Source organism: Struthio camelus, chromosome W (genome assembly GCF_040807025.1).
Source record: "Struthio camelus isolate bStrCam1 chromosome W, bStrCam1.hap1, whole genome shotgun sequence".
In the NCBI taxonomy this organism is placed as follows: Eukaryota; Metazoa; Chordata; class Aves; order Struthioniformes; family Struthionidae; genus Struthio; species Struthio camelus.
Genome location: NC_090981.1, coordinates 40712881 through 40733104, shown reverse-complemented (window position 1 = coordinate 40733104; position 20224 = coordinate 40712881). Strand labels below are relative to the sequence as shown.

General features: G+C 40.0%; 1 protein-coding gene across 3 annotated transcripts in view; it reads right to left on the bottom strand.

Annotated features, from left to right (window-relative positions):
- The window catches only part of LOC104152980 (methylcrotonyl-CoA carboxylase subunit 2), a 38938-nt gene extending 20171 nt beyond the window's left edge, over nucleotides 1-18767 (bottom strand). The window contains exons 1-7 of one of the 3 annotated variants that reach the window (XM_068925444.1): nucleotides 18645-18767; nucleotides 13986-14052; nucleotides 12067-12151; nucleotides 11704-11805; nucleotides 10974-11101; nucleotides 6893-7005; nucleotides 2030-2143 (exon numbers count right to left, since the gene is read on the bottom strand). In XM_068925444.1, coding sequence (XP_068781545.1) covers nucleotides 2030-2143; nucleotides 6893-7005; nucleotides 10974-11101; nucleotides 11704-11805; nucleotides 12067-12151; nucleotides 13986-14052; nucleotides 18645-18767 — 732 coding nt within the window. Of the gene's footprint in view, nucleotides 1-2029; nucleotides 2144-6892; nucleotides 7006-10973; nucleotides 11102-11703; nucleotides 11806-12066; nucleotides 12152-13985; nucleotides 14053-17131; nucleotides 17267-18644 lie in introns of those variants that run through there. The other 2 variants (XM_068925445.1, XM_068925446.1) reach the window with 2 other exon arrangements.
- Between the last annotated feature and the right edge of the window lie 1457 nt (nucleotides 18768-20224).

Sequence of the window (20224 nt, the reverse complement as noted above, 5' to 3'; positions counted from 1 at the left end):
CTTAACTAATATTTTTGTTCATATTTATGTCACTTTTCACAAAGACATTTCTAAGATTCTTCTAAATTACAGTGATAGATCTACAGAAAAATACTTAATTTTGAAGGAGGATTTGTTTACCTTCAAACAATGAGCTGAACAAAACTAATACAATCTAAACAGAAACAGAGACTCAGGTAAGACATTGGAAACAATTAGTGCCAGAGAAATTCTAACAGGAAATGAGCAGTAAATCAATTAGCATTAAATGGCATAGTTTCGTCAATGAGCAGTTGCTATTGATCTGCTTTTGCTGATTACTTTGTTCTTTTTGCTAGCTTGGAAGGCTGCATGAAACAAAATACCTCAAGCTAAATGCATTATTCAACTGAGGTAGACAATGAAGTGAGCTTGTACTTGTGGTTACCCCACCACCACTTGTTTTCCTTACGTCAAGGAAACCACATTCTGAATTTATTTAAGAAGTTCTGGAAGTGTAATTATGATTTATCAGCCACAGAAGAATATGTTTGAATAATACACTTTTTTTTTTAAGAACTGCACAATAATTAAAACTCACCTATGCACAGAACTTTGCCAAAAAGTGTATAAAAAGCTGAATCCACTTTCAGCATCAAGACAATACAGAAGAACAAAATTAAAGGGAAGTAAAAGAATTAACTGCAAAAATTAACTGTAGAAATGAGAACAGCGTTATACAGGTAAACACAGAACGACATCATGGGATAAGCTCTTCAGGCTTTTAAGCAAATTAACATAATCATGCCTTAAAAATCAGTCAAAAACTCTGTCAGTGCCTGTTTTCCCATAGTTCATGGAGCAATGACCTACAACATTTCCTCAGTAACTTAAGTGGTGGAAAGAAGTAAATTCCTCCAGCAGGCTCCCCCTCCTCTCGCGCTATGGAAACTGAGCAAGAGCAACAGCCTCATCAACAATACTGTTATGAAGTAATTTCTCCATTTATGCATATGAAAGCTGCAAGTACTTTCAGACATTTAATTTCACTTGGCTTTGGCAAAGGAAGCACCCGCATTGTTCCCAAACACTGTAACCAAAACAGAGCCAAAGTGCTGCCTCAGACCAGTTTGTTCAGTGATACAATATATTTCACTCTTTCAAAGCAGCAGCAAGTTTATCCAGCCAACCTTCATCTAGACTAGAAAAGTTCCACTCACTGCCCTCTTACCTGTCATCTCTAGCACTGATGTAACGTTTACTACTGGAATGTCTTTTTTTCTGGTAAAGCTCACGTTAAGTACAATTTATAAGTAATCTTTAAGTAATCTTCGCTTTGTCAGCAAAGATTATTGTTTGTTTTGGTATTAAGCTGTGTCTAGGCTGGACCACAAAGTAGTATAGCTCTATTTTTCTAAAAAAATAAAACCCACTCAGAAACATTCCCTTTCCTGACAGAGCCAAACCACTATAATTTTAAAGCCATCTCTTGCTGCAATATTTTGCACAGTCACAAACTCCACCATGTATTCCACTACAAAGCGAGTTTTAACTCATGGAAATTCTTCCGGTCAATTTGCCTTCTAAGCATTTTCCTAAGAAAGTAAGGAAAACACGACACACTCCATCATTAGCATGTCTTCCTTGGCTGTAAACTGACTTAAAATATAGGTTAGCCATGCTGCTTAAGTTCTCTGATCTAGACTCTGAGATACGGTATACACACCTGTAATTATTTTCTATTTTAAGTCATACCATGAGAGACCATATAAAATAGTTGAATATAGCAGGCATTTTTACCATTTAGAATGTACTCATCATTCTAAAAGTATTAATCTGTATCAGTATTATTAAAAAAATTTAACAAAGTCTAATTTATACAGGTACCTTTATAACAGATAGAAAAACATTCATTTAGGACATCAACGTTCAGATACATTTTAAAAAGGCAAAATAACCCACAGAACATTTGAAAAGAACTCACAAAGAAGTCTGAAGATTTAAGTTATACAATTGCTACTAATGCAAAGGGGTTTTTTGGCTATGTTACTAAAAATCTTTGTAGGCTTACCAACGGTGGCCCTCCCAAGAATATTGTTCCCTGTTTGCCAACAATAATACTTTCATCTGCCATTGCAGGTACGTATGCTCCTCCTGCCGTACAGGATCCCATCACTACTGCTATCTATAAGGAAAACAGTAACACAAGTTAATAAGCTGCCCAACTTTTTAAAATTGAAATGCACAGACCAACTGTTACCTATCATAGTGATTTCAATACACTTTCTGGAGTAGCACTGGGGAAAAAACAAACAAATAACAAAAAACCCACACCACAGAATCTCTCTACTTTGCATCCATCTTCAACCTATGGTCTTCAGACCACCCTGCACAAAGAGGGTTCACATATGATGTACCATGAGCTATATATGTAAAATATTTAGAGGTCTACATATTCTTCTTGGAAAACTGCATTACTACTAAACTGTAGGAGGTTGAAACCTAGAGGTTGCTCTGAGTATTTATGCTTTTAGACCTTCTCAACCTATTTCTGCAAAGAAAAGGCTGTCTCAGACGATGTTAACTAGTGCAATTTCATCAGCATCAACAGTCTTTGAAGGCAATTCCTCAAATTGAGGGACAATGTAACTTCAGTTCTTCAACAGACCAATTAATAATCACCGCATTAGCTGCTCTCTCTATAGGCTTTAGCATGAATAACACCTGCTTGACTCGTATGTCTAACTGTGAGATGAACATCTAGCCAGTGAACATTTTAACTAGTAATTCTTTGGTGACACTTATACAGGACTGACTTGATCCCAGACAGAGCAGCATATGATCATACAAGTGAAATCCTCTCTTAACTTCTCCTTCAGGAGGGCTGTTCCAAGGAAACAATGATCCTTTCAAAGCAGCTTGTAAAGCAGCTGAGATGTAATATTCACATGGAAGAGGCAGACAATAAGAAAATAATTGTCTAATTTGCTTTCTTTTACAACCACAAAAAAAAAAAAGTCTAAAACCCAAAATAATGTTATTTTGTGAAAATTTTATTTGGAGATTTTTTTTTTAAGTGACAACAAGTAGCCTTCTGTCTTAAATGATAAAAATTTGCTGTTAAAAGAAAATAGCACACAGAAATACCAAAGAGCGGCACAGAATAAAGTCCAAACGACATTACCTGTATCTGAAGCGGGAATAGATGAGATTTGTTAACCTGATATCATCAGATCAAACATAGTTTTTTTTTAGTAAGCAGTCTGCAGTATCTTGAAGTATACTCAGAATCACACACTTCTTACAGATTAATCTATAATATGTCTTTTGAGCATTTAATAGATATCACCAGGTAGGTAAAAGCACAATGTAAGCCTCTAAAAAGGAGGTAACTTTAATTACCGATTTATGTTGAAAAATGCGTTTGTATTTAAACTTTAATTTAGATGTTACCTTTTTCCAATATATACATTACATATCAAAATGCTGAGGTCAAAAAGCATGACCTCAAACATTCATACTAATGTGCTACTTAATAACTTCACTCTTTGAGTGAATTACTGCATAGACAATTAAAAGAGCAATAAAAATCAACACTTCTGAATACACAGAAACAGTATTTTACACATAGCGCTCAATTACCCATTGTATCTATGCAACACATGAGTGTGAGAGAGCTTGAAAAGTGGTTAACGGGAAGCTAATCATGGCTTTCTGATTCACAGCCATGCAGGCATCAGTGCAATTTAAAACTGCAGTAGGAGTATAATAAATCAGTCACAGGCAAAAGCAGATGGGGGAAATTAAAAGCAGCACAGGTAACTGGAAAAAAAAAAAAAAATTTAAGGTCAGAATTCAAAAGGGCTGGTGAGCTGATGAAACTGAAGCTGATTCAGGTAGGCTGCACAACCAGCAGATATAAAACTAACAACATCCAAACTCACCTGTCAGAAGAATTAACCTGAATGAAAATTAGAGGGAGCATAATTTCCTAACTCGACATCTTCTCAGATAGGGAAGACGATTCTATTCACCACAACGCATGGTGATAAAACGATCAGCACATTTACAAATGCTTATAGCACCTTTTGAAATGAAATGAATGAAACATTCCTCAAATAAAATAAATAGACAGACACTCACAACACTTTTTTAAAATCAAGTAAGCCCTTCAGCAAAACTTTTTTTCCCCTCTTCTACATAAATACATTATAAAAATTAAATGTCAAGAGTCAAACAAAGAAAACTAAATTTTTGTCAGTGCCATAACCAAAGAGAAATATAACTATGTTTTGTTAAAAGGTAAATCCTACCTACCTTCGTTTTGCTTTTTGGTTGTACAGAATTGCAGCGCTATTCTACTGTGATACCATGTGGTAGTCAAAATAAAAAGAAGTTCAACTTTACGAAGAACTTTACAAATAAATGCATATTTTTTCAAAATATTCAGGAAAATACCAACATAACTTTAGGACCGACTTTCTAACAAGGTCCTGCGTTAACTCAGTTATTTCAGTCCTGCAAATTGGGTTTACGTTTTCTTCTCTGACACAACATTTAAAATCACCATTGCTGTACCAGGTAGCGATTAGAGTCTTCAGTAAAAACAAGGTTCATTAAAACTTCTCCTGAAGTTCATTCAGCACAACAGCCATGTGACTAGCTGCTTCAACAATACACTCACTTGCTGCTCCACAAAAATGCTGGGACCAATTACATTTATACATATAAATCTGAAATACAACCTAGACTTGTCAGTGACTCCAGGGGAAGAGCAGATTGTAAATTAGCCAAGCATATAAGCTGCTTACAGTTCATAAGTATGTTTCTCCTGCATATTTTTGTTCCAGCTGAACAGTACTTTGCATCAAAATACCTAGCTAATCACCACAATTGCTCCACCATTGTTGCTGAAAAGAAAAGAACTGCAGAAGCTATACTATGCCAGATTAAAGAGATAGAGTGCATGGTGGGAGTCTTCAGCCTTAGATTTGTCCGGAGACAGTGGATTTCAGGATTCTTCAGAAGAGGAAAAATGGCTACAGACCTGAAGTCTAACAGAGATGCCACCAAAAGGTGCCAAAGGGATATCACAAATGCAGTTGCCTCAGAAACCGTAACAAAGCCAATGTCTGCTAAGTAAGCATCGGATGGAATACTGTACCCTTGACTAGTGCATCTCCTCCACGCTGCAAGGGGGTATTCGCTTCCACTTTTTCCCTTCGGGCTAGGGGATTCAACCAAGCCTAGCTTGTCACAGAGAATCCAAATGAAAATGGCTCTAGCCAAGCTGTCTCTCTAAACTACAGGTATAGTTAAGAATGAAAAAAACAAAATCTGATTTCTACCTTACATTCAGGAGGAGTTCAACAGTCAAATATGCCAAAATAACCTGGTGGTGAAATATTTCCATAAGGTTATTCAGAAGAAACAAGTTAGCTAAACCTTTACTCCACTCAAGGTTCCATTAGCTACTTCTAAGCCTAATATTTGAAAACAATGTTTCTGGTCAGGTGAAATATCCTGACAACTTCCTTCATGCCCATGTAAAGTAAGGAGCACCAAGCTGACAACTTCACCCAGGAGCAGGCTCTTGGAATTGAGATAAACAATTCAGCGAGAACACTAGCTCATTGCTCAGTAGTAGTCCAAAAAAAAAAAAAAAAAAAAAAAAAAAAAGCAAAATAAGTGTTAGGAACTATTGGCAAAGAGTCAGAAAAGAGAATGGTGAAGAACATTATGCTATTATATAAATCTATGATTGGCTCATATATCGAATACTGCAGGAAATTCTAGCTCCTTCATCTCAAAAAAGACATAGTTAGACTGGGAAAAGGTTTAGACAACGTATGGAACACCTTCTGCATGCGGAACAGTTAAGTAAGCTAGAACTCTTCAGCCTGCAAAGGGGAGCAAGAGAGAGCTCCCCCTATGAGAGAGCTACGTAATCATACAGAGAGGCCAGGAGCTGACTGGCTAGAAAGCAGCTAGCTTCTGGTGGTCTGCTCAATTTCCTGCACATCAGGCCGTTCCTGCGCTTGGAGGAGGTTATCCGTGAAGATCCTGGGCTCCTCCACCCTCCCTGGCAGCCTCTCACAAGATCCACCTAACAATTCCCTTAACAAGCCAAAGACTGCTCCGCTGAAGTCCAGGGTCTTCGTTCTGGTGCTTGCCTTCCTCATCCCCTCCAGGATCTTATGCTCCGTCATCCATTTTCACCGCAGCCAAGGCTGCTACGAGCAATCACATCCCCAACTAGTTCTACACTCCTCATTAGTAGCAGAGCCAGCAGAACACCTCCCTTGCTGGCCAGCCTAGCACCTGCATCAAAAAATTGTCCCCAACAGACTCCCGAAATATCCATGACACAGAAACACTTCTAAATCCAGGACCTGTGACTAACAGCAATTCTATGCATCATTAATACATTAGAAAATGACCTCGTTGTCAGGGTAGTTTTAGCAAACAGTACATTAGTGTATAAAATGGGTATATAAATATATATATACACACACACACACACCCCTTTCAGCAAAAAGTATGTCTCATTTACTAGCCATCATCAAAGGGGTCCTCACCTTTACAGCACTGATGCAGAATAATCAGCTGCTCCAAGAGATTTCCTAATGCTTCATCACATGGCCCTACACATCATGCTGTCTATTCCTCTTTTCTCCCACTTCAAGATAGGAGCAGGAAGGTCATACCCTTAACACTAAGGCCAAGAAGGAAGACACCTTTTTCAAAATTATCATGACATTTTGTGGACATTCATTGTGTTTACAGTGCATCCAATCCCCAGACTGGGCCACTAGGTCAACACAACTCCATGCTGTCAAAAATGTAAAGCACAGGTTCAAGACTTGAAACCAGACAAAAGCAGCAGGCACAAAAACTAGTTAGTACATTCCATTCTTAAATAAAAGCAAATTACCTGTGGAATTCCTTGTGAGGACATGACTGCTTGATTATAAAAAATACGACCGAAATGATCTCGATCTGGAAATACTTCTGCTTGCCGAGGTAAATTGGCTCCTCCAGAATCAACTAAATCGAATACAAATATATTAACATATGTATATAACACTGTTCAGAGATTTAAGTTTTTAGTAAAACATTTGCACGTTATTTAAAGTGTCTAGCATTTGCTATCACTAAGTGTATTGCCGTGAATCTAGTTACATTAAGATATTCTGCTTGAAAAAATAAAATTAATAACCCCATATAAGCAACGAATATCCATCCCCAACATCTTAATGGAAAATAAATGCAGATGCATTGAGAGATACAGTTGTACTTCCCTATGCAAACTTCTAAACTCATCTTAGGCTGCAAAACACATTTGAATTAAGAGCACTTTCAATGCATAGTTTTAACTTAATTTTTCCATTGCGATCCCGTCTCAAGTTCCGAAATAGAGAGACACTAATTACCATTAACTGTCTTCGAGATGTGTAGCATACGTACTTTCACACTCTGATTATACAGACGTACGGAAGACCTTTTACCTTTACAGTCTTCAAAGAAGCTTCATTTATACGTTTCCTCACCTCATGCTGTGCCCTAGACTTCTAGGTCTCCAATTTCAGCTACCTCTCCACTCCCAAAATCATGAAAATATATCATGTCAAAAGATTCCAAACAAGAACACAAAACCAGGAGGGGAATGTACAGAAAGACCACGCATCTCTGAGAACTCTGGTTCCCAATGAATAATTTCTACCTACAAATAACAGTCCATATGTACATTCTCACGCTGTATGACTATAGCCAGTAAGCCATTCAGCTTTACCATGAAGTAGGGTTTGGATACTTTCTCACCACCTTGGAGAACCGCTCTCCTAAACACAGTGTCAACTTTGGCAACTAGATGAACTGATTAAAGTAAGGAGGATGCCAGTCTCTTTTAGTTCTAGCAGGTAGTCCAGGATAACTGCAAATGAATTTGAAGGGCAGAAACAGATCTGTGGGAACACCAGATCAAGAACACTGTTCACGCCATGGAAGTGCATCTCAAAATCTTCCCAGCTACTGATAAGAGTTTCTTCACAGAGAATGAACAAGAGTCATCTCACATCCATAAAGTGACAGGGATCGTAATAAATTCAAGGTGATTCAAGCATCAAGTGTTAGGGTCTGCAAGGAGTAGTGGAGACTGCCAGGCTGACAGTCACTGACACAGGAAGGCATTACCAATACCATTATAGCCACAATTAAGCCAAAACAATTGAGAGCATTAACACTTACTGTCCTACTTTGACCAAGAGGCTAAGAACCTTAAGAAAAAGAATAAGGCAAGATCAGTCCACCTGATTGCAGAACCATCCAAAAAAGCACTAGGGCAACATCCAGAGAACCACATTCAGTTGCTGACAAAAAACAGGACCTTAGGCTAGAGGGACATTTGGTTTGAGCCAGAATACAGACTCTTACATACCCAAGCTCAACAGCCGAAAACCAAGGTAGATTTTCCCCTTCTTGTTCTAGCAAGGTGACACAAATCAGGACAGCCATCACCAAAAAAAAAGGGGGGGGGGGGGAAACTTGTTGGAAGACAAGTTTTTGATGGATGTGTTTCTCAGTATATGAGTTCTGGAAGACTATCATTTAATGGCTGAGAAAATGGGACCTTACACTCCTTTGGTGGTTGATGGCATGGCTGCTGGTACTGTTCACCAGGTACTCTAATAAAATGGAATGGCAGAAGTTAGAAATCAGAAATAGGCAGAGTCCTGGATGCAAGCAGCCCTTCTGAGAAAGGCCACAAGTTCTTCTCGGGAGTACAGAGGAAGGAGAGAAATAAGTGAAGTTACTATCCAGGAGCATACATTTGCACAAAAAAAAAAAAAAAGAAGAAGAATTTGGTAATTTACTACATGCAGCTCTGAAGAGACTTAAGAGTACAAGCTCTCACTCACAACTTTGAGATTGCTGGGATTTTTCATCTGCCTTGTCTTACACTGCAGCCTAGCATTGCAGTGCCACCTGACAAAGGAAATGGATGCCTAACAGGGATTTCTGGCTGAAACATGGCATTTCCAGTCAAATTTCACATCTATAGAAAAAAGGGAGTGCAGGTGAGCACCAGAAGGCCTCAGAAGATTTGATAACAGCTTCACTGTTAAGGAAGGCTGTCACTTCATGATGCAAGATCGCAAAAGACCCAAGGACAGGCTCAGACAGTTCCTTCAGAAGGAAATCATGGAGAACTTTTTCTTTTTTCTTTTTTTTTGTTTTTTAAAGATGCCTTGAAATAATACCTAGTCACCACTGTCCATGGTGTGAAATGGGTAATCCCTGAAAACAAAAAACGCCCACACCACTGACTGGCTGTCATTGACAGATGGCATCAAGCTTTGACATCAGAGAACTAACACCTAGGCAGGGACCACTGAAGGAAGAAGCAGCTCAAACGGTGTTACAATTACGTGCTCAGCAAAGTGCTAACTATAAAGCATTCCCTCTTGATTACACAACTGAAAGGAATCAAAACAAGCTCAGATACAGAAATTGCAAAGGTAAAGTAATTTAGCAGATTTGAGTGACAGGCAGTACGTACACAAGGACTACTCATCTCAAAGGTAGAATAAAAAAATTAAACTTTTGTTTCAGAGGCAAACTAGGTCCCATAGTTCCTCATTCTATAAGATCTTAAAATGTCAGAATCACATAGAATTGCTCAGTGATAATATACTAAAAAAAAAAAGAGATGTCTGAACAGGTAAAATTTGCTGATAACTCAGACTAAAATACACAATTATTTTGGAAACAGCTAAGCTAAATTTCTTATGTTTTTTATGACTAACACCCACAAACAGTAACTCTAGCCCTCTCTTTGTGTCCAAGATGCTTTCCATTGCAGTCAGGACACATCCACAAAGCCCCCACGCACACTGTCTCCATATCGCCCCAATCAAAACTTTCAAGTTGATATTTCTCTTAATCCTTCTCTCGGTATGCTTTGCATGTTCGGCCTCCCAGCTGGGCAAGAGATTGTACATGCTGCTGCTGCCGCCTTGGACCTCCATTTATGCCGATTGTTGAGCTAGTACAAATGTCCTGACCAGCAAACTGATTGATGCCTCTCAGCTGCTGAGCAAGTCAAGCAGACAGATGAGGGCTGAATCCTCCTTGCCTTTCTTTCTAGGGGAGATAGTAACAGGGTCTTTCTCCTCTACTTAGATGCTGACTTACACAAAACCCATAGGAATATATGGCCTCTGACATCTCTACATCTCAAATGCAGCTGCAACTGGTTAATGGGTTCAAAAGTTATTAGACTGGGAGCTGAAACTGAAATATAGGCAGCATGATCTGATAGCCCTTGCTTTCCTGAGAAACTGGGCTAAAAAAAATACTACCTGTAACATAGTAAGGCCATTTGGCACTCTATCTTCTTCTTTATTAAAAGTATCACATACAAACTTGTACTAAGATTTGGCTAAACACCAACAAACTCAAATGGATTCCAAAGACTCAAAACACAAAATAATACTGAAGTTGCTGCTTCAGGAAAATCCACTTCAAATTGTGAAAAAATGTTGATTTTCGGCTTTGAGACCTTTTTTATTCCTTTGGTATGATCTTTCATACAACCACATGCTCCATCAAAAACAAAATTTTTTTTTTTAAATCATACCTTGAATTAAGGTTGGATGAGACTATAGGAGGGATTGTGTATGCACGGCAGGAGGAAGGGAAAGGAATAAGGATGAAGTGATACAGCAGCATAGCCACATCCCTATTTTGAGAACCCAGACAGCTTACAGCAGTGCAGAAAAAGAACTGCTGAGAAGCCAGGGGCGCCCTCCAGTAAAATTTGCCACTAATCTGTAGAGGTAACGCAGCATTGATGAAAATGCATTTGAATACGTGCGCGTATGAAATACATACTTGGCTGTAAAAGCTGCGGATCCATCAGTCTGAATAGCACCCATATAAGAAGCAGTCTTTTATCTAGAGATTCCGAGCTGCCCTTAGCATGAGACATTTGCTGTTTCTGCGATGGGACTTACCCAAATATAGACACGGGAGGTGATTTTGCATTGCAATTTCTTGAGCACGTAAATGTTTCTTAACAGTGATGGGATAATAGGTACCACCTTTGACAGTTGCATCATTAGCAACAATCAAGCATTCCACCCTAAAAATAAAACAAGTTTATGACAGAGAAATATATTCTAATAAACAAACATGATTGTTGCTTAAAAAATTCAACAAACCTAGGACCCTTGAAGCCTTTGAGATGCTGAAAGAAAAAGCCCTCCTCACCTGCATTCCCTCAAAAACAAGTTATTACAGCAGCCTGAGCACTATGACGTCCTGTTTCACAGTCCCTTAATTCCCTAAAGTAATGCTGTATAACACCGTATCTAATTTTGACATTAGTCTTGGTGGAACTTTCAGCAAGCAAACCTAATTCTTAGTCTAGTATATCACCTTATCTTCTGAAAATTATTTTACCGATGCACCAATCTCCTTCCTTCATCAGACCACAGAACCTCTATGTATGTTAATAGAGATGCTCTGCTTAAATATGGGACACATTAATTAACAAAAAAGAAAAGAAAACAGAACTATCACTTCTTCTTAGCTAAAACTAAATTAAGATAGCAACTTCATTCTTTTTTTAGGTCTCAGAAGCGAAATACTAAAAAGACTAACAGCTTAATACTGGAAACTAGATAGAATTATACCTTCTTCCTTTTCCTATCATCAAAAATGTAGATCACTGGTATCTCTCACCCAGATATTCGTCCAATCCCTGTGATAATGCCTCCTGCTGGTACCTCTTCCTTACCATACAACTGGTAACCTGCAAACTGGGAGAACTCCAAGAATGGAGACCTGAATAACGAGAAATATCTTGACAGGATTTTAATAAGGACTCAGCCTTGTATTTGCCTGCTACTGAATCTCACATCTCAAAAACAAACCATTAAAAAAAAAAAAAAAAAAGAGAGAGATGAGCATTTCAAACAACACATCTGTAAAACTTCAGCTGGTGTTACTTGCCAGTGTTTATGGAAACTAAAGAGAAAACAAGACTGTTACATTACTTACATGCAAAAGAGAATCTGAAGTGTTATTTAAAAAGAAAGTACCCACCCTGGATCAATAAGCCTGTCAATTCTCTCTCTGGGTAACAGCTTTCCTCTTGATGTGTGAAGCTTACGGGCTTTTTCTCCACCCCCTGTGATACAAGAGTAATTCATTAGATTTACTGTGAACATAGATAAATAAATCATGTATATTAAAACTTAGAAGGGAAACACTGATGACTTCCCAGTTACTGAAGTATGGACCTTAATACTACATTTAATAAATAACGGTTTTCACTTCAAACAGATTTAAGATATTGACGTAAAAGCTCATTTTTCAGAATCTACTCTATTTTTTCCCCTCATTCATTATAGCTAATCTTGAAGTAACGATTCTAATAAATACAGTTGTCTGAAACTATCCCCCACTTTTTGTCAGCGAACAGAGCAGCTGAAAACAAGAACATACATGGGGGAAAGCACAATAATGAGAACTACAAAGCACGCTTTCCTCAAAATTGGTTCAAAAGAGCTATGTTGAATCCAAACCTGAAAGATCCAGCATGATCAGGATTCACTTCCTTAAATTACTCTAAAGCTGTAAGCATCACAGTTAGGATATACAGCATTTAATATCAAGGTTATATTTATCTTTGCTTCAGTTCAACCCTTTATTCAAGGCAATCCTATATCCTATCTTTTGCTCTCTAGAGTTTTGTGTTATTCAATACTTAAGATTTGTTGACACCTCTTGGCCTCTTAATGACAACAGCTTACACAAACAGTGTCTCTATACATAGACAGATCACTGAACCACCTTTTCACTTTCAAATCGTCTCCATTGTCCAAAATAAAGAAGGTGCTACTTTGCTAACATTTCTCCTGGGACTTCTAGATTTCCTTGTAAGCTAAGCATTTCTAAAACAGCTTTTAAGCTTTCCTTTCAAGCCCAACTCTTACCCCCTTCCTTGATCACTGTGTTCATCACCACCATTTTGCATGTGTTAAGACAGGCCAGAAAGTTGGCAGTTTATTTTTGATTCAGCCTGTTCATTAGGTCTGTATAACCAGCCTCAGTCTAAATCTTGCAAATTCTGTCTGTACAAGTTTCTTAAGACACAGCCTCTCATATCCACCCACAGAACTATCACTCTGATCCAAGTTCTCAACATCACACATCATGATTACTACATCATTTTCTCTGACCTTGGCATATACTGTCTTGCCCTCATCATTTACACTTGGAGTGCTCCTGCAAGAATCATTTTCTGTCCTGTAATTTTTGTCATCTCTCTGCATCCCCCTTCTTCACACACTAATCAAATTCCTTGCCCTCCAGGCCCTATAACCATTCGATTACACGTTTTTCTTTCAAGACTGAGAAGTTCACTCTGCCCTAGACCAGCCCCCATTCTGGCCACTGTGAGCAGCAGCCTCCCTACCAGTGAAATAGACTTGGAGGTGTTTAATGTGAAACCTCCTCTCCAATTTCTCTTCTACAACAACATCTACAAAAACTTGACTGTGACTGCTGATATGCTGTGATTACTGCTAATCATGAAGACTAGCAGTATCTCAGCTGTTTCTTGTGCTTGTCATCAGTAATGCATCTGTTGTCATTTATTACAGACTGCAAATTTTTGGGGGGGAGGGGCAGGGACCTGTTGTGCCATGGTAGATTGGATTTAGATCCAATAAATAGCAATATTATGGACATATTTCTTAGTTTTTTGTTAAACCTGAGTTATCAGAAAAACTACATTTTGAACCAAATTAACTTGAACATATACCCTTTAAGATTTTCAGCTGATGAAAGATATCAGATCTAGATTCAAACGGATTAGCAAAAAATTTTGTTTGTCTACTATAATCCAGCTTATGTTGTAACTGAATGAACTGTTTAGACAGCTATAAGAAAAAAGAAAAGAAGTACTATTTTGGGACTAGTTTACAGAAATGTTCTAAAAACTGGACCATCATACTCACCTAATTTTATTTTTTCTGCTTGCTCTTGGAGTTCAGTTACTAGTGCTTTCATTCGCTCATAGTTTTCCTAAGCAGGGGGGAAAAAAGTTTCAATTTTAATCCAATAACATTATGCTGTTTTAATAAAAAAAAAAAACACTTAAAACAGTGTATATTATTTCTTTCTCTTCAAAATTTCAATTTACCTTATTAAATCCCAGTTCTGTATGTTCTTTAAAGTAATAACATTTCTACCTGTGTATGGTCTTTTCTCAAGCATCTCAAACATGCTTATAAACAAGCTTCATAAATACTCTAAGTGCATTAGGACTGCAGAAGACTTGTTCTTATCTCATTTTTGATTGATTAAATTTAGTCATTACAGAGTCAAAGTGCTACTTTTCAGGATTTGTTAATTTTTGGTTACAATAAGGTTTGCTTTCTTTTTTAATCCAATGTTGTAAAAAAAAAAAAAAAAAGGGGGATTCAAATTAAATGCTTCTATGTCTCTTGTATGAATGAGCTATACCGAATAGAAGTTTGCAAACAATATTCATATTCTCACCGCTTATTTGGAACGTAAAGATAAAACAGAGCTTTTCAAGAAGAAAGAAAAGCGCGGTCTTCTTGCCGGTATCTCTCTCACAAAAACAAAAACACTTACAGCTTTGCATACGAGTGATCCGTTACTGAGCTCAACATTGCTCTCAGATTTATGCAATACTAGGTGCTCATTACAGCAGTTTTTACTACTTTCTAGAAATTAAAATATATTACCAAGCTTAATTTGGCTTTTCAGAGATGTTAATAACTATGTGACCTCTTTAAAAAGTGTAACTGCAGTAAAGGAATGTATTAGCTGCTGTATAAAAATTCATACTGCCTTGTCTAATCACTTCTCATTTAGGAGATACCAAAGACTGCTTTTATGTTAGAAAAATCGATCTAGCAGCTCTTCGTATTCAGACTTGAACGATCAAAGTTAGAGTTTTCCCTAGAAGTAATGAGTGCCGCAGTTAAATTTTTTCAGTTCTGTCTCAGTCACAGACGGGCAACAAGACGGAAAGGATGAGGAAAAGAAAAACACATACACAGGTGCTTCACATTCAAACTATTTTAGCTGCATATTGCAACTTCAGAAAGAATAAATTTCTCTCCCTTTGTAGTTGCTACAAATAGATGAAAAATATCCTGCCGAAAGGTGAAAATGCATTCCTTAACAATGTCCTCAGCTTCTACACACAGCTGATACACAAGGCCATCACTCAGAGGTCCTTCCAGCAAGATCAAGGATACATAGCGCAACGCTAAGCTCAACTCTGCTGCTGTTACCAGCTCTCGGGAACAAGCTCGCCTATTCTAACAAAGGCAGCCGGGAATACTGCTCTCCGGCGGCACTTTCGCGCACTTCCTACCACCTGTTGGCCAGCAAACACCTAATGTGTTCAAAGACACAATCTGTTAATGAAATCTCCCTTATGTGCGGTGCCACCTAAGCCTCCCACCTACTGAGAATAAGGGAAATCACCAGAACTCTACATCTCTTCCCTCACTTTTAAGGCTGTATTAGTGCATCTGCCACATTATTTTTTCTTGTAGCCTTATTCCTTCTGGTATTTGAATCCTTCTCCCCCCGTCCCACCTTCAACACAGCTCCAGCACCTACCCCCAAAACTGTTTTTCTTTCTCCTAACCTGTGAAACCACACTTCCGTTGCCTACTGGCACTGTCCCCTCTGCCCACAGCATTCCAAAAAGCAAATACAAAACAAGCAACATCTGCAAACTTGACTCTGCTGCTACTTGGAGAGACTTCAGGCAGTGACTCCAGCCACACAAGCACATTCACCACTGAGGAAACAAAAATCTGCATTTTGTCCATCAGAGTCTGTTTACAAGTTAGCTTTTTTTCGATGAAGAACTGTAAAACAGCCATTGTAATTCTGTATTTTTAAACAACTGAAATTGTTTACACACCCAAAGTTATTTTATGTGTGATTAAAAAAAAGACTTCCGTACGCTTTCAGTTTGTCTAGCTAATTTATTTCCCAGTATTGTATATAATTTTCACTCTTTCTCCTTGTTCAACCAGTCTGTTTTCTCTAAATATACTCATCCTTTTCATGCAGTAATAAGACTTAAAAAAAAAAAAAACACCTTAAAATTGGGGAAAATGCAGTTAAAACACTGGCAGAAGAAGTGAGAAAGGGCATAGCAATTGCAACCAAATGGTTGTTTTTTTATTAGATTCTAAATTACCAGCTCAGCGTAGCTACTTTGGCTGCTCCTGTCCCTCTCTTCCATTGAGACTATGTACATGAAAAATCATGGAAGACTTTTTTAGACCATCTATAAAAAATATCGTACCCAAATGAGTTACTTCAATTTCCTACATTCAAATTCACTTAATTTATACATCTTATCTTTCAAGTCTTTAATCAGAACACTACATCACTATACTTTCCAAAGGAAGAATAAAGATGCTTTTAAATCTTATCGTAGAATTTGAACACCCGCAGAAAAGGCTGCCCTCCAAGCCCAGTGCGTTAGTGTCACCACTCATTTGTGGGCTTTTGATCAAAGAACGCCAGGACGACAAGTGAATCGACGCAAGTTCTTACTGGAAACTGGCCTTTACAACAGTATTTTCTATGAAATTCTGCTGTTAATATGAGAAAACTGTAGGAACTGTAAAGCAAATCTAGGAACTGTAAAGCCCATCCGAAAAGCAAAAAAAAAAAACAGTCTAATCCTATAGTTACTGCATGAGCTAATTGAGTTATTGCTACATGAGCAAAATGGCTGTGAGAGCTAATGCCTGGAGTCCTTACAAAGATTCTGCTATATTTTCCAGAATTTTGACTCATTCATTTTTAAATTAGAATTTTACCTGTCAGGTTTGAAAGACAGCGTACGTTACGAAGGACAGCTTGTTTAGTTGAATTAATGGCCAGAAAAGCAAACATCAGCTAAAGAAGGTGTGACCTTCATTGTATCGTTATGCTTTCTTGTGTTTGCACTATTATCCCCTGTATTACATTTATTTCAGATGGTTACGTACTTCACAGCAGGCACCGCAGCTCTTTGTGTGTTTATAAAGCATTACATACATTTACCGTGCGCGATAAATTATAACTATTTCTACCAAATACTAACACTATTAGCTACCTTACTGCTTGAACGACGTACACCAGACGTACCCAAGCAAGTGGACTTGTCTAGTACGGTTGGACAAACTTGTCCTGTTTTGACATCCCATTGGAAACTGCTGCCCAAATACCTGCACATTAAGAAAAGTAAAAAACATGTTCTACGAAAAGGTGCCAAGCCTTGCTTTTCTTTTGAAATCTAAAGGTACATACACAAAGGAAAGTCCAATGACAGCTTAGCTGAGGAAACAGATTAAAATATTACTCAGTGTTTATGGTTTGAGGGGGGTGTGTGTGTGTGTGTGTGCATATATTTGTGTATATATATATACATACACGTATACACATACACACAAACACTGAAGTTTCAGTCACTTAAGTTCTGCCCCAAAATTTAAGTTTCTGCAAAGCAAAACAAAACACAGAAGCAAAGGAAATATTTCAAAGAGAATACATGTTGTTGGTTCACTTGCTGTTTGTTGCTCTGCTATTGCTTTTGGAAGAAATTTTAAAACAAATGCATGCCCTCTTTCTACCAGATTTTATCCATGTCCAGCAGAATAGCTCCTTCAGCCTAACTGCAAACACAACTTGATAATCTTTTCAGTCTGATGACGTTAACAATGCCCCGTCAAAAAAAATAAAAATAACAATTTACGCCAGCATGTACAAGCATAATGCAACAGGTGGAATTTCCCAGCCTTCTCCGGGGAAGCAGCGGTTTCTTCTCACAGAGGGGACTGAGAGTCCTCCTCCTGCTGCTGCTGGTGCCCTCGCTCCCTGGAGGCGCCCAGCGGGCTCTGTAAAACCATTCCTCCCGTCTTCAACCCGGGAATAAATTTGCGAGCACAGGTAAGTAGTTTCCAACTTTTAAATCACTGGGCAACACCCTCAACCACCTACTAGCGCCCTGCCTCCGTGTCACGAGTGGGAGCAGCGCCTCGCCGCTGCAAGCGCAGGGAGAGCGGCCGTTCCACGCGCCACCAGAAACCAAGGCCAGGAAGGCACAGCCGCAGCGAGGCAGAGGAGGGTTCGAGGCCATGCAGCTGGTTCCTTCAAACTCAACCTGAACGAAACACGCCGAATTTGGCACTCCTTTTAGGAAACTTCAAAGATGCCACCGCTTCGTACACCTCGCCCCGCACGCAGGCTGAGCGAGGACCGATTCAGCGTGAACCCCAGGGAAGCTGTTACTGCCCAGTGGCCGCCTAACTCGGAACAACCCCATTTCCCTTCTTTCATTTTTACTCTTTTCCCGCAGAAAAGAGCGAGCAGACACAACGATAAAACGAGCACCAGCCCTCAGGCCGCCACTCGCGGGCCAGGTGTCACCGGCGAAACTCCCGCGGCCGGCAGCGCCCCACAACAACGCCCCGCTCTTCCCACGCCGAGGGCGGCAAATGGCGGCCGGCGGCGGTGGTGGGCGGCGCGGCCCGGCCTGCGCCCCCCAACGGCCGCGCCCGCCCCACCGCCGGGGCCTGCCCAGGGCGGCCCGCGGGCGCGGACAGCCGGGCCCACCCGGCCCGGCCTACCTGGTACAGCGAGGAGCTGGCGTCGGGCGGCGAGCCCACGGCCGCCACCGCGTCGCCGCGGTAGGCGCGGGCGGAGCGGGCCGCGGCCGCGCGGCGCAGCAGCCGCCCGGGGCCCAGCAGCATGGCGGCCAGCGGAGAGGCGGCGGCCGCCCCGGCTCGGCCCGGCCCGGCCCGCAGCGCCGCCGCCGCCGCCACTCCCCGCGCCGCAGCCAATGGGCACAGCGCGGGCGGGCGCCGCCGCGGGGCAGGAGCAGCCCCTGAAAAGGAAGGAACATATGTTATTTATACATATAATCTGGTGAGAGGTACGCCAAGGCCGGGGGGCCTGCGCAAACCGGCCGCTGGGAGCGGGCGGGGGGAGCCGCGCGGGCGGAGGACGCGGCCGCGGCCGGGGCCCCGGCCAGCCCCTGCTCCTGCTGCCCGCACCCTGCACCGCGGCCCTCCGGGACCAAGCCGCTTTTTTGCCCTCCTCCCCCCCCCCCCAAACTTGCCTAGAGGTAGGCAAAAGTTTTTAATAAGCAGGCAATCACAGGGGAAAAAAACCCCGCCAAGTCTCCATAACGACGACAGTTATTGCTATTAAAGGATAATTGTTAAGCGAGTCATAACAATTTTGTCTTTCAGACTGGAAATTGCTCTCTTCAGTGTTTTTCAATATATTTGTTGTCAAACGCTGCGTGGCAAGAAGGGAGGCTCACTAAGTGCGTGCACGGCAGTGCGGCTGCCATTGCCTAAGCCTCCACCTCTAGCACTGCCACTTACACTTGCTTGCTACCATGAAGGGAAGCTGCAGCCGGGACATACCTTGCAGCACACCCGCTGGGGCTTTCTAGGTCCTCTGCAGCCTAGCGCACAAGTTGTGTTGCTGCGGAAATAACAGCGATGTCACAAATGTAACAGCAAAAAAAAGGGAGAAAAAGTATTCCACAGCTGGCGTTCTCTGAATAATAAAATGGCTATTACTTTGATAATTAAAGTTGATAAAAATGTAAAAAGCCTTGCAGTTTATAAATATGCACAAGCACACAAGAATTGTGCACTCGCCTTTTTTCGAGTTCTCTTTCACTATATGGAATACCAGTGCTAAATATATCAAAAATCCTGTTTAGAAAGGATTTTTGTACACTTTTCAGACAGGATTACATAGTAACAGTTCTAGTGCAACCAGAGAACCCCTAAGTAATTTTAGAAACAGGGAGTTTTTTTTTTTCCCATTAACTGCAGAACTGTTGAGAAATTATGGTAATATTGGCAGACTAAGTTATTTGCTTGAGCAGCTTCTTCCTTTCAAAGCTTTGCTGTTTTCTAGCATTTCAACTGTTCTTTGGTTTTACACAAGGTTGTAGTATTAACACAGAGGTAACGTCGGGAAGTTTGATACTAAATTAAGCACTACATTAAAAAAACCTGTTGAAGTGAATTCATCTGTTATCGCCATACAACTAGAACTGCATTGCAACACTTAGTTCTACAGTCAAAACCTTGGCCATTCATTTTTCTTTAGAAACATTTCTCTTAACTCACTATACATATGAGCATTTAAAAATTGCAATAAACATTCAAACAAACGGAACCACAGG